General features: G+C 40.3%; 1 protein-coding gene across 7 annotated transcripts in view; it reads left to right on the top strand.

The window, feature by feature from the left end:
- Positions 1-2,529: 2,529 nt before the first annotated feature.
- RIF1 (replication timing regulatory factor 1) overlaps positions 2,530-13,159 on the top strand; it is a 75,254-nt gene continuing 64,624 nt past the window's right edge. For 3 of the 7 annotated variants that reach the window (XR_006712878.1, XM_045479781.1, XM_045479786.1), the window contains exons 1-8: positions 2,543-2,698; positions 3,076-3,189; positions 3,969-4,047; positions 6,833-6,929; positions 8,037-8,164; positions 8,258-8,352; positions 9,503-9,692; positions 11,730-11,822. Coding sequence is in view for 6 of the 7 variants with exons in the window: in XM_045479781.1 (XP_045335737.1) it covers positions 3,086-3,189; positions 3,969-4,047; positions 6,833-6,929; positions 8,037-8,164; positions 8,258-8,352; positions 9,503-9,692; positions 11,730-11,822 (786 nt within the window). In the remaining variant the exon portion in view is untranslated. Of the gene's footprint in view, positions 2,913-3,075; positions 3,190-3,968; positions 4,048-6,832; positions 6,930-8,036; positions 8,165-8,257; positions 8,353-9,502; positions 9,693-11,729; positions 11,823-13,159 lie in introns of all 7 variants that reach the window. The other 4 variants (XM_045479784.1, XM_045479783.1, XM_045479782.1 and 1 more) reach the window with 4 other exon arrangements.

Genomic DNA, 13,159 nt, shown 5'->3' on the forward strand with positions numbered 1-13,159 from the left:
AGGTCTGAGAAAATACCAAAAAAGAGGGAGGGGCACTGATTGAGATTAGGCTAGAACAATTGTCCTCAGACCAACCCTCAACTCTGCCACTGCAGACATATAAGGCAGACATATATAAACAATAATAAATTACCAAGATACTTATTTCAACAGATCTCTGAATAAAGAGCTATGTCAGCATGGAGGTGCAAGCATTTACTTTTCCTCGGGGGAAGAGTAGACAAGGGAAGGATTTAATAAAAAGTTGTGATTTTAATACACCCTTGTTTATTACACTTGAAAAAGGGAATTAATGTTCTAAACACAAGGAACAACACAGATCTTCAAAGACAGAATAGAGACCCTGCAGACTGTTTCGAACTTAGCTGAAGCGGAGGTAAGGCTGGATATGAAGTGTTAGCAGTGGCCCAATCATCATAGGCTTCCATGTTTTGAAATTCATCCTATAGTTTTTTTAAAAAAAATCTTTTAATGTTTATTTTTAGGAGAGAGAGAGAGAGAGTGAGCATGCACATGTGTACAGGAGCAGGGGAGGGGCAGAGAAAGAGGGAGACACAGAATCTGAAGCAGGCTCCAGGTTCTGAGCTGTCAGCACAGAGCCCGACATGGGACCCAAACTCACAAACTCGAGATCATGACCCGAGTTGAAGTCAGATACTTAACTGACTGAGCCACCCAGGCGCCCCCTGAAATTTATCCTATGATTGATGGGAACCACTGAAGGATTTCAGTCACTGGCAGTGACAATGATAAAATGCTACCAAACATTTTACTAAGATCAAAGGACTATGCATTTGAAAGAGGTACGAGCAACATGACCACCCCAACCTCTTCTTTGTGGTCCCTATACTCAAGGAATTTACATTCTCATGGGGAGAGATAGACAATAAAAAATAGACATATGATACAATATCAGGTAGTGATAAGTGCTGGAAGAATAAAGCATAGGAAGGCATAAAAGGATTGGGCGGAGGTATTTGTCTTAAGGCAAACTCAATGTTCTTTTCACTAATCTCATCTCATAGTCCACATTAAAAAAATTGGTTTCAAGTCCTCTCTCACTTTCCAACACAACAACTCTACTATACTGAAATCTTAATGTTGTGAACCTAACCATGTATTTCATTTATTGTCTAATAATCCCTTTACTTTCTTCAGTATCTGTGTTGTCTTGCCAAAGCCCAGAAAATGAGGAACAAATTCCCCTCTGAATGTTATAGAACTCATTATCACGCTGCACTGAAAACCTTTCTCTACCATTTCTTCTATAGTGTTTCTACATTTCACCCAGACACAAGTCTTCACAATTTTTTAAGCCCTCAATTTCTGTAGTTTGGCTCACAAGATCTGTTTATGTCTCCTTCCCTTTCCTCTTTCATTTTTTTGCTTAAGAAACATGCTCTGTATTGAGCACTTAGTTTGGCAGACACTTGGCTAGGAACAGAGAAGGGCAAAAGGCAGTCCTGACCTCTGGAGCTGATAGCTGTGCTCAGGGTAAGAGACTTTCGGGGTAGGGGATCTGAAACCTGTTAAGGTGAAGTGGACGAACCACTTGCTGTTGGGCCTTAGATGCCTGGGTTGAAGTTGATACAATCCTGGGTGATATCGACAGTGCTCAGAGGCCTAAGATAAGGGGAGCAGCATATTAATTGTTCGTCAAGGGTTTCCAGTCCTTTCTCCAAGTGCGAAGTCCTGGCCAACCTCCCACCCTTCGGCACCTGGGGCCTAAATAAAGGAATGCAGATCCTCGGGAGCTACCTAAATCTACTGAATCACAATGTCTAAAGGTGGGGCCCAGAAATCTGCACTTTAATCATGAATATCCCCAGGCCATTGTTATGTACACTTAAAATTTGGAAACCCTAGGCTTCATCATTGCTATATTCTGGAGAAGGAAAATGAGGCAAAGAAAGGCTGTTTAATTTGCTAACGTCACACAGAGCTAGGTTTTGAATATACAACAATCTAGATGCAGCTCCTAGTCTTTTTTTTTTTTAATTTTTTTTTTAATGTTTATTTATTTTTGAGACAGAGAGAGACAGAGCATGAACAGGGGAGGGTCAGAGAGAGAGGGAGACACAGAATCCGAAGCAGGCTCCAGGCTCTGAGCTGTCAGCACAGAGCCCGACATGGGGCTTGAACTCACGGACCATGAGATCATGACCTGAGCCGAAGTCCGACGCTTAACCGACTGAGCCACCCAGGCGCCCCGATGCAGCTCCTAGTCTTAAACATTACAATATGGTCCCATCTCCTCTTACTATATGGTTTGTTGCTAATATTTCAAGAAGCACAGGGCTTGGAGTTCGAAAAGAGTCTGAAGGCCCACTAAGTTTAGTCTGATGAACTTCGGCGACTCACTCACATTTTGAATTTCAAGTCCCTCGCCGTTTAAATTTAGGCCCAAACACCCCCACCTGCAAGATGCCCTGATGGGAGAGACTAAGCAGCCGACAGAGCAGGGAGGCGATCGATGATTTAGGCGCGCCGCTGCCTGTTGGATTGGCTCGAGGCTCTCCCGTCAGGCCTGCCCTGCTCCCGCGCGCTCGTGGGCCCGCCCCCGCTGCCATCTTGGCCTAGGCGGGAGCGAGCCGCACGCGAGAGTAAACAGCCGGAGCCGGGAAAGTCGAGTTCCGGCTGCGTCCGGGTGCCGCGGGCTAGCGGCGGAGAGGACGCAGTCCTGATCTTCGTACGTGGGGTAAATATCTGGGTCACGGTGCTAGGCCGCGAGGAACCCTCAGTGAGGCTCACCCTCCGCCCCCTCGCGGCGAGGTGCCTTGCTCCCCGGGCTTCTCCCGCCCCCCGCGGGTCTCCTCCCACTGTTGAAAGCTGCCCGGGAAAGTGGTGGCGGGAGCGGGCCTGGGCCGGAGCGCAGCGTGGACCCGGCTGCGTGTTGCGAGGCTCAGGAGGAGGTTAGAGTCTTGGATTTGGGGGCCAGGGGCCGGGCATGTAGACGCAGTGGTGCAGTGAAGCTGGGGTCGGGCGCTCGGGTCTGGGGCCCGGACTCCGACCGAGCCACTGCGGGGCTGTTTCTGTCGGTCACTCGATTTTCTCCTTTTCCGGTTCATGCCTCAGGGTGGCCGACATGACGGCCCCGGGTGCAAGCCCCCTGGAGCCGCTGTTGGAGACTTTGGAAGACCCTTCCGCCCCCCTTGGAGAGCAGACCGACGCTTACCTGACTCTGACCAGGTAAGGCCCGCTGGGGTTGGGGAGGAGATAGTTGCGGTGGGGCACGCAAAACAGTTTGTGTATTCTAGAAGTCTGCTTGCTATGAGGACGCCGGGGTCGTGGGCAAGGTGGGGGGTGGTGTTGCGTGCTAAGTGACGTCCCCGGTGTTGCTGCAGCGCTCAGGGCGTGTGTTTGGAATGAGGAAGCCCGCACGTGCATCTCGCAGGCGAAGCATTTTTTTTTTTTTTTTTTTTAAGTTGCGTTAGAAGTGGGTGTGCTGGCGGGATGGTTTTTAGTGTAAGTTGCCCATGTATTTGGGGCAACGTGGCAACCCAGAATTGCTTTTTTAATAGGGAGCAGTAACCTGGGTTTCATTTTTAATTGCAAATGCCTTGCAGTATTTTTTTCTTTGCAAATCGTATTTTGCTGAATTATCTGTAGTTATTTGGAAATGCTAACAGTTGTAACAATTGGCACAAAACTATAAAGGCACAGTAAATTTCTAGTAAATTGGTAATTGGAGCTAGGTTTTCATGTTTCCTTTTCACATAGTGATACTGTCCAAATGTGTACACTTTGGATGCAAAAGTTATTCTTAGGGTTTTTTTCTGCGTTAATTTTGGACATTATTACATGATAAATTGTATACACAGGTATTAAGTATTTTAAGCACTGGACCAATCAAATTGGTAGAGTTCTAACAAATTGTAGAAAAGAGTATACAAGTGAGTATTTTAGGGAATGATTATAATTTCTTTTGTGTGTCATTTGCATAACCTTGTGTTCTTTCTGCTTTTAAGTCGAATGACTGGAGAAGATGGAAAAGAAGTCATTATGGAAATTGAGAGAAAACTTTCTCGGCTGTTCAGAGTTTTAAAAGTATGTCTCTGTTTATTGAATGGTTTTTACTTTGTAGGAAAAAGATTTTACCAGCTAACTCATAAGAACTTTGTTGTTGTTTTTTATAATATTTATTTTTTCAGAGAGACAGTGACTGTGAGCGGGGGAGAGGGAGAGACGGCGAGGGAGACACAGAATCTTAAGTAGGCTCCAGGCTCTGAACTCAGTACAGGGCTGCAACCCTTGAGATCATGACCTGAGCCAAAGTCAGATGCTCAACTGACTGAGTCATCCAGGTGCCCCACTCAAAAGAGCTTTGAAATGAGAGGCGCCTGGGTGGCTCAGTCAGTGTAGCCTCTGATTCTTGATTTTGGCTCAGGTCATAATCTCATGGTTCCTGAGTTCGAGTTGGGCTCCCAACTAACAGCTCGGAGCCTGCTTGGGATTCTCCCTCTCCTCTCTCTCTGCTTCTCCCTGCTCTTTCAGAATGAATAAATTCAAAAAAATTTTGAAATGAAACAAAAGCAGGATTATTTTGAGTACTTAATATGTATCAAGTACTTTTAAAATTAGTTTACATGTATTCTGCCACTTAATCCTCTATGTCCCTATGAGGGTACTCTTTAATCCCCACTTTGTAGAAGAAATTGGTTTAACTTGCCTAATGTTGCCTATGGCTACATAATCTAAAACCTGTGCTTTTAATTTAAAAGCAATTATCAGAGATTATTTCATGTTTTCTGCCGTTTGATAGGAGTGTACTTCTAAGTAAACGATTTCTGTAATTTTGTCTTTGTTTTGTGGGTAGCATTCATTTTTTAAAATTTTTTTAAGCCTTCATTCACCATCAGTTTTTGCCACTCTTGCCTGGTTAAAAAACTGTTATTGTTATCTTTTTTGCTTATTTGTCGGGAGGTGTTTAACATCAGACTGAGGACTTCTGTTGTTATCCTCACTTGAGTATATAGTGGCTTTGTGACTGCCCCTAACACCCAACTTCTAAATTCCTTGCTTTTTAGAATGAAAAGGTTGAACTGAATCTCCAGAGTTCTTATTTTTATGACTGTGTTTTTGTGCTTTAAAAAAAAGTATTCTGTCATATTTAGTGTACATTTTAGCATGATTTCTGCCTAAATGTTGAGGCATTTAAGGTACTCCTTATCCTTAAGTGTACCTCTTACAGTCCTCAGTGCTTTTTGTTCATGTAAGCAGGAGCTTTTTTGTGTAGTAGTTCAAGGCTTGTTAATAGTATTACTAAACAACGGTAATCGTATTGTCTCATTTTTTTTCCTTACCATTTTTCACATTCCAGCAGTATATTGGATGCGATGAAAACATGCATTTTTATAAATTTGGTGTTTGAGAACATGCAAGATCAGGAACTCAGTGGCATGCACTGTTAATAGAATTTGTAACTTAAATGCCTGATGAATAATTATTTGGAAGCATGTGTGTGGTTAATAGTAAAATCAACAGAAGCTTGACAATCAACAAAAGGTTTCTGGGTGAATTATTAAGCACTGCAAGGATAATTGAAGTCCTTTAGAACAAGAACCCGGCTGGTCGAAATACAACATGTTTCTGTATTTAGAATACTGTTAGTATCAAGTCTAGGAACCCACAACATTTTTTTTTAATGTTTATTTATTTTTGAGAGAGAGACAAAGCATGAAGGGGGGGAGGGGCAGAGAGAGGGAGACAGAATCAGAAGCAGGCTCCAGGCTCCAGGCTCCAAGCTGTCAGTACAGAGCCTGACACAGGGCTCGAACTCCCGAACCTGAACCTGGAGAACATGACCTGAGCCGAAGTCAGAGACTTAACCCACTGAACCACCCAGGTGTCCGCTCCGCCCCCCCTCCCAAGCATTCTTGAAGACAACACTGTTAAGGAATACTTTCAGGCAATATATATTTAATAAAAGTTGATCATAGATATTCTCCTGGAGATATAGCAGTAGCTTTCAAAGTCTTAGGTGTTTAAGACTGTCTTTTTGTGGTTCTTTGAACTGGTTGTTCTGTTATCTCTTATGCTCCAGAGTTTGGTCTTTTTTATTGTTTTGTTTGATTAATTATAAAAGAGGTGTCCCAAGGAAGTGTCTGTTCATATACTTGACTATTTTTCCTGCTCAAGAGCAGCAAATAGCTGAGAATTTCTTGGATATCTGATTGAGAGCAGTGGGATGATTTGAAGATAAATCACTTTGGAATAGGAAATGGTACCAAGAAAAACACAGGGTTACAAATAATTGTAGGGTTGGGGAATATAGCAAGATTACCTTTGACAGGTTTGGGATTTTACAGCTTTCACATACGTAATATGGATTGGGCTTTGAATTCCAGATGGACATTCAAATTTTCCAATCTGCAAAGTAGGGATTTCTTTTAAAAGATTCAGATAATGCTTAAAGCTTCTATCACTTTAGATTCTCAGTAAATGTTACATTCCAATTCCTCCCTGTTATAGAGGTGTCACTCCACTCTAAAGCTAGAATGTCAGCTTTTGTCTTTTGAGTCTTTTGCCTATCTTTTGTGGAGGTGTCTTCAGCATTTTCCATTTGTTGTCATTTTTTATTGCCTTCAGGTGTGTGGAGTTGGAGACATTCTTTATCTTTTAAGAGAACACTTTTTAGGTGGTCTGTATCTAGTGCCATTCTTCCTTTTTTGGCCAAGCTATGTACATGACTCCTGATTTTATTCCTTTTTTATCTACTCAAACATTTGATTGATTAGGCTAAAATAATTTTGTTTTCTGGTCCACTTTTGTTCCTTAAGAATTTATTTACGGTTGTAATTGTTTGTAACAAATGTGCTTTTTGTTTTTACAGATTCACATTTCCAGTCAAAACTCAGACCTCAGTAGTGCTGCTCTACAGGCCTTGGGGTTTTGTTTGTATAATCCCAAAATTACCTCAGGATTATCAGGTAAATTTATTATGACTTAATATTTTTTAGAGTTTATAAATATAGTTTGGTATGTTAAAAGTACTGTTACTTTTCTGTTAGTTTTGTGATTTGTAGTCTAGGATTTGCTTTTGACAAAGAAATGATGTTTTGTCATCGTTAGAAGATCTTTTTTCTAGATGTAGCTTTAACTCTGATACCATAAGATTTGCTCTAAAAAGAGCATAAGTCTATTTTAAAAATGATTGCAGTGAAAATTGAACCTTTTCCTGTATAAAGCATATCTAATATCTGCTTTAGAAGTTAGTAATTTAGATGGTCATTTGTTGTAGTATAAAACAAGCATATGCACTAAGGAACATGCTGAATTGAAAATCTTTCACGTAGTGGTATTGGGGTAATTTGGAACCAAAAGTAGCTAAGTTTTCAAGTAATCTTAATTATTCTTTTGTAGTTTGCCATTTTATTTTATTTTATTTTTTTAATTTATTTGAGAGAACAAGAGAGGGGCAGAGAGAGGAAGAAAGAGTCCCAAGCAGGCTCTGCTCACAGCATGGAGCTTAAGGGGGGGGGGGGGTTCAAACCCACAAACCATGAGATCCTTAGCTGAAACTGAGAGTCTGACTCTCAACCCACTGAACCACCCAGGCTCCCCTGTAGTTTGCCATTTTAATGCAAACCTTGGAGGTGAACTTTACAGAGGGAGAAATCAGGGATAGGGAATAAGGATTCCTTAAAGTTATTACCATCTTTCTGTCTGAAGGTAAAGTTTCTGCCCATTCTTTTTTATATGTGGAAATGTTCCCAATCTAAAGTAGAAGTTGTTCATTTTAGAGCAGAGGTATAGGATTTATGACATCTTGCCAAAATTTGTCTTATATGTTCAAGGCTATTAATGATGCCTATACAGTTTTTTCAGTTGCACAAAATTAAATCTATTGTTTGTTTTCTCTGATAAAGTTTTGTGTTTTGGGAAGAAGTTTGATACCAACATTGGTTCACTGATCCTAATCTCTGGATATGCATTTAATTTTTTTGACAATGTAGAGTATGTTTTGCTCTATTTCTATATTTGAGATTTTAAAGGATATAAACTGTTTCACATAATTAAAGCTACTTGTTTTTCAGACACAGATATTGAAGAACTGCTTTTAAAATTGAATGATAGTGTTAAGAGCTCAGACAAAAATGTACGTACTAGGGCACTTTGGGTGATATCCAAGCAGACGTTTTCCACTGAAATCATTGGCAAAGTAGTGAGTATGGTTTTTATATAAGTTTTCGTAACTACGCACCACTTAAAAAATTCAGGTTTACTTGATTTGTATTTATTTGGTTCTGTCTTTTAGGTATCCACTATAATTGATTCATTAGAAATAGTATTTAATAGAGGAGAGCTGCATTCTGCTGTTGTTGATTATGAAGCATTAAATGTCATCATAAGGTATGAGTTTGCTGCTTTGGAAGAATAATTGCAGTACATTTAGAATTCACTTCATCGCTTCTCGGCCTTTTGGCTAAGATCAAGTGTAGAATTCACTTCAAAGAGTGGACTTTGGTTACTTGAGTTAGACATTTAAAGAACGAAAATGTCTTCTAAAAGTCTCAAGGAGAAAAGATAACAGGAAAAAGAAGGAATTAGATGAGTTTAAATTAGTAGGTTTCCTTGTTTATTTTTACTGAGTCATAAAAATAAAGTCTTGGTTGGGGTGCCTGGCCGGTTCATTTGGTAATGTATGCGACTCTTGATCTTGGGGTCATGTGTTTGAGCCCCATGTTGGGCAGAGAGTGTACATAAAAATAAAGAAAAAGTCTTGGTTATGCTGATGCTGGTAACAGAGTTCTGATTTTAAAAATTATTTCCATTAAAGCTTTTGCAAGAGTTTAAAGAATAATAGGCTTTCAAGTAGACTTAGGGGATATGTCAGAAGGCAATAACAGTGACTAGCAGCAAATGGGAGAACAGGAAAATCCCCTAACTTCTATCCATCCCTGCGCTTTAAAGGACATACTAACAGCGCAATGACTTTGTTGCTGTGATTTGTCTTACATCGTTTTTCCATTCTTTAAAGTTTTCTTTAATTGAGCTATTTGCCTTAACTCTACTTAGTGTTCTGATGCCCTGAGTGATGCTCACATGTTACCATTCTCTGGCTATCTTCTAAAAGAATGTTAAATTTAATTGTATAAAAACATTGATACTAGGGATGCCTGGGTGGCTCAGTCAGTTAAGTGTCCGGCTCTTGATTTTTGGCTCAGGTCACGATCTCACAGTTTTTGAGATTGAGCCTCGAGTTGGGCTCTGCACTGACGGTGCGGCACCTGCTTGGGATTCTCTCTCCCTCTTTCTCTCTGCCCCTCACCCGCTTGCGTGTGTGTGCTCTCTACAAATAAATAACCATTAAAAAAAAGTAATATGGAGATCTACAAATTAGCAAGTAAAAGTTCGATCTGTGTGTGTGTATGCGTATATGTACATATTCTGAAACAAATGGACCATACTAGGTATATTTCTTTGTGCTGGTTATTTTCCTAGTAGTTTAGACATAAAAGGTGAGGTCAAGCTAATTTATTCGTTGACTTTTTTATTATAGGCTAATTGAACAAGCCCCAGTTCAAATGGGAGAAGAGTCAATTAGGTGGGCAAAACTGGTCATACCTTTAGTGGTTCATTCAGCCCAAAAGGTACATTTGAGAGGAGCAACTGCTTTAGAGATGGGAATGCCGTTGTTGCTTCAAAAACAACAAGAAATAGCATCTATCACAGAGCAGCTTATGACTACTGTAAGTATTACTTTAAGGATTTTTTTGGATACTGAATTGTAAATTTCTGGCCCAAGCTTAGAGCTCATAGTGGTATCATTTCATTGTGATATAGGAAGTTCCTCTTCGAATAAAACATAAGTAATTGCTTAAGGTAGTGTAGGCACACTGCTCCTAGATTAAGGAAGGAGTGTCTATTCAGTGTTTGTAGGATCTAGGCATTTTACTTCATCACCAATGAATAGTGATTGAAAGGGATTGCATTTCTTTTTTTTTTTTTTAATGTTTATTTATTTATTTATTAAAAAAAATTTTTTTTTTTTTTCAACGTTTATTTATTTTTGGGACAGAGAGAGACAGAGCATGAACGGGGGAGGGGCAGAGAGAGAGGGAGACACAGAATCGGAAACAGGCTCCAGGCTCTGAGCCATCAGCCCAGAGCCCGACGTGGGGCTCGAACTCACGGACCGCAAGATTGTGACCTGGCTGAAGTCAGACGCTTAACCGACTGCGCCACCCAGGCGCCCCTTTAACGTTTATTTTTGAGAGCAAGAGAGACAGAGCATGAGCAGGGGAGGGGCAGAGAGAGAGAGAGAGAGAGAGAGATACATACAGAATCAGAAGCAGGCTCCAGGCTGTCAGTACCGAGCCCTACACGGGGCTTGAACTCCCAAAATGTGAGGTCATGACCTGAGCCAAAGTTGGGACACTCAACCAACTGAGCCACCGAGGCGCCCCGAAAGGGATTGCATTTCTGGAAAAGGGAGAACATTAACTAATTTGAGTGCTATTTGGATTGTTTTACACAATCTCAATAGGTATAAATTTAAAGCACATAAGTGCATATAATGTATTGTTTACTAATAACTTTTCCTAATAAGCTTTTCTATCTTTATTTCTTGTAACAAATATTTATTTAGCACCTGTATATGCCAGGCATTGTTTTAGACACTGAATATAGCAAAGAACAAAAGGAACTTGTGGAGCTTATTGTCTAGTGGGAGAGGCAATAAAGAATACAGTATATTCAGTGAAGAACATGATGGAAAACAGACTAGATGAAGAGTGCCATTGTAGAGGAAGGGTGTGGCAGTCAGGGAAGGAAAAAGAATAGGATATTTGAGCAGTGATTTGAAAGTGGTACAAGAATTAGCTACTTGGGTAATATGGAGTAAGTTAATTCCAGGCAGGAGAAACTGAGAGCAAAGGGCCCTGTTCTGATGGTTGTGTGTTAGTTGGTGTTCAGTGAACACTGGCAAGGGCAATATGATAGAGTAAATGAGGGTGAGAGGATAGGAGATGATGTCAGAAGAACAGAGGGCCAAATCACATAGGACCTTGGGGGATATTGTAAGGAATTTTCACTTTTATTGAAAACTGTATTTGAAGGTTTTGAGTATTGAGCGTTATATGTACTGACTTGGGCTTTAAAGGGATTGCTGTGCCTGTGTTGGGAATAGACTCTAGAGGAGTTGAGTAGAAGAAGGGAAGGCACTTCAGAGGTAACTTCAGTAATCCAGGTGTAGTGAGGGAGGCTTCCAGATTTTAAAACCTGGGATTTTGTTTATTTTTTAAAATTCGAGAGGCCTTATGGTAATGTTTGGAGACTACTAAAGTAGCTCCAATGTCTTTGCAAGTTTTTTTATTTTGATAAATTTATTTTCCAAGAGTATATATAAAATTCTTCATAAATTTGAACTAAAATGTTCTCAGGTGTCTGCTACCCATGAAGCTGTTAATGTATTTTTAAGTTAAAATGTTATCATTTGAACCCTTACGGTATACATGCTGGTTTTCTGGGAAACGTATATTGGTAGAAGAAAATTAAGCTCAATTGATAGATGGAGGAATGGCCAGATTTGTGATAAGACCGTTATTGTAAGATGTTAATGGTATGTATTTATATTTGGAAATTCAATGTAAAACTTTCAGCTTTGCTATATACTTGGAAATTTTCTAATAAAATACTGGGAAAAGCTATTCAACTAAGATAGTCTGATACTGCATATTTTGTTTTCCCAAGCGTCTTTTGGTAAATATTTTTGCATTTATTTGCAGAAATTACTTTCAGAACTCCAAAAGCTATTTATGAGTAAGAATGAGACTTATGTGTTAAAATTGTGGCCTTTGTTTGTCAAACTTCTTGGGAAGGTAAGTCCACAGATCATGAATATTTCGTAGTTTATACATGAGTTTCTCTCGTGTCTTAACTTTACATAGTGGAGCTGATCCTATAGATGTGAATTCAGCTGCTTAATAAAATTTGTTTGCAAACCCACTGTAAATACTTTTGCTTTTCCAGTCAATTGCAAATCTGCAAAATGGCAAAAGAGATCCACCCCAGCGTGCAGGTTCCCAGCTGAGGTAGAGCAACGTTATGCTCTGCCTTTTTATTTGAGCTCTCAGTATTCATTTGTAAACAGATGTCCTTTTCATAATCCGCTTGGTGACATATTTTCCACATTTTGTGCTTTTTCTTGGTGAATTTAGTTTTAAGTGACCCTCAGGCTTAGTGCCAAAGTGTTGTCCATGATTCTTAAGCACAGGAAGATTATGTGATGTGCCCTGGGGAGAAATTATATGTATTATTTTTTAAAATTTTCTTTAATGTTTGTATTTATTTTTGAGAGAGAGAGAGAGAGAGCGCACGCATGAGCGAGGAAGGGACAGACAGAGAGGGAGACGCAGAATGTGAAGCAGGCTCCAGGCTCTGAGCTGTCAGCACAAAGCCCAACGCGGGGCTTGAACCCACCGGCCACAAGATCATGACCTGAGATGAAGTTGGACGCTTAACCAACAGAGCCACCCAGGCACCTCAGAAATTACACGTATTAGATAAGCTCTGTTCAGGCATGAGTTACAGTGCTGTTGGCTGTGAGTTCATTGTTCATGAATCAACAATACATACGGTATCTTTAAACAGAAATAAATATAAGATTGATGTCGATTGGTTGACAGAAAAGGTTCTCATAGGAGCCTAACCTGCATCTTCCCTAGGAGCAAGGGCTCAGTACTTGCTAACACAGTGTTTGCAGTGGACTTTATAGAACTTAATTTTGATGAATAATGAGGATCAACCGCATGTTGTCTTCTTTAAGCCAGGTTTTTTTTTTTTAAGTTTTTTTTTTTTTTTTTAACGTTTATTTATTTTTGAGACAGAGAGAGAGCATGAACGGGGGAGGGTCAGAGAGAGGGAGACAAAAAATCTGAAACAGGCTCCAGGCTCTGAGCTGTCAGCACAGAGCCCGACGCGGGGCTCGAGCTCATGGACCGTGAGATCATGACCTGAGCCGAAGTCGGCCGCTTAACTGACTGAGCCACCCAGGCGCCCTGCCAGGCTTTTTTTTTAAGGAGAGGGGAGGTGTTTTTCTTTGCTGTGATAAATAAACCTATTTATCGTAACCGTCCTACGTACATTTCATTGTTATTAAATATATACACAAATTTTGTAAACGTCACTATTATCTATACCCAAAACTTTATATTCT

This window comes from Leopardus geoffroyi, chromosome C1 (genome assembly GCF_018350155.1).
Source record: "Leopardus geoffroyi isolate Oge1 chromosome C1, O.geoffroyi_Oge1_pat1.0, whole genome shotgun sequence".
Taxonomy (NCBI): Eukaryota; Metazoa; Chordata; class Mammalia; order Carnivora; family Felidae; genus Leopardus; species Leopardus geoffroyi.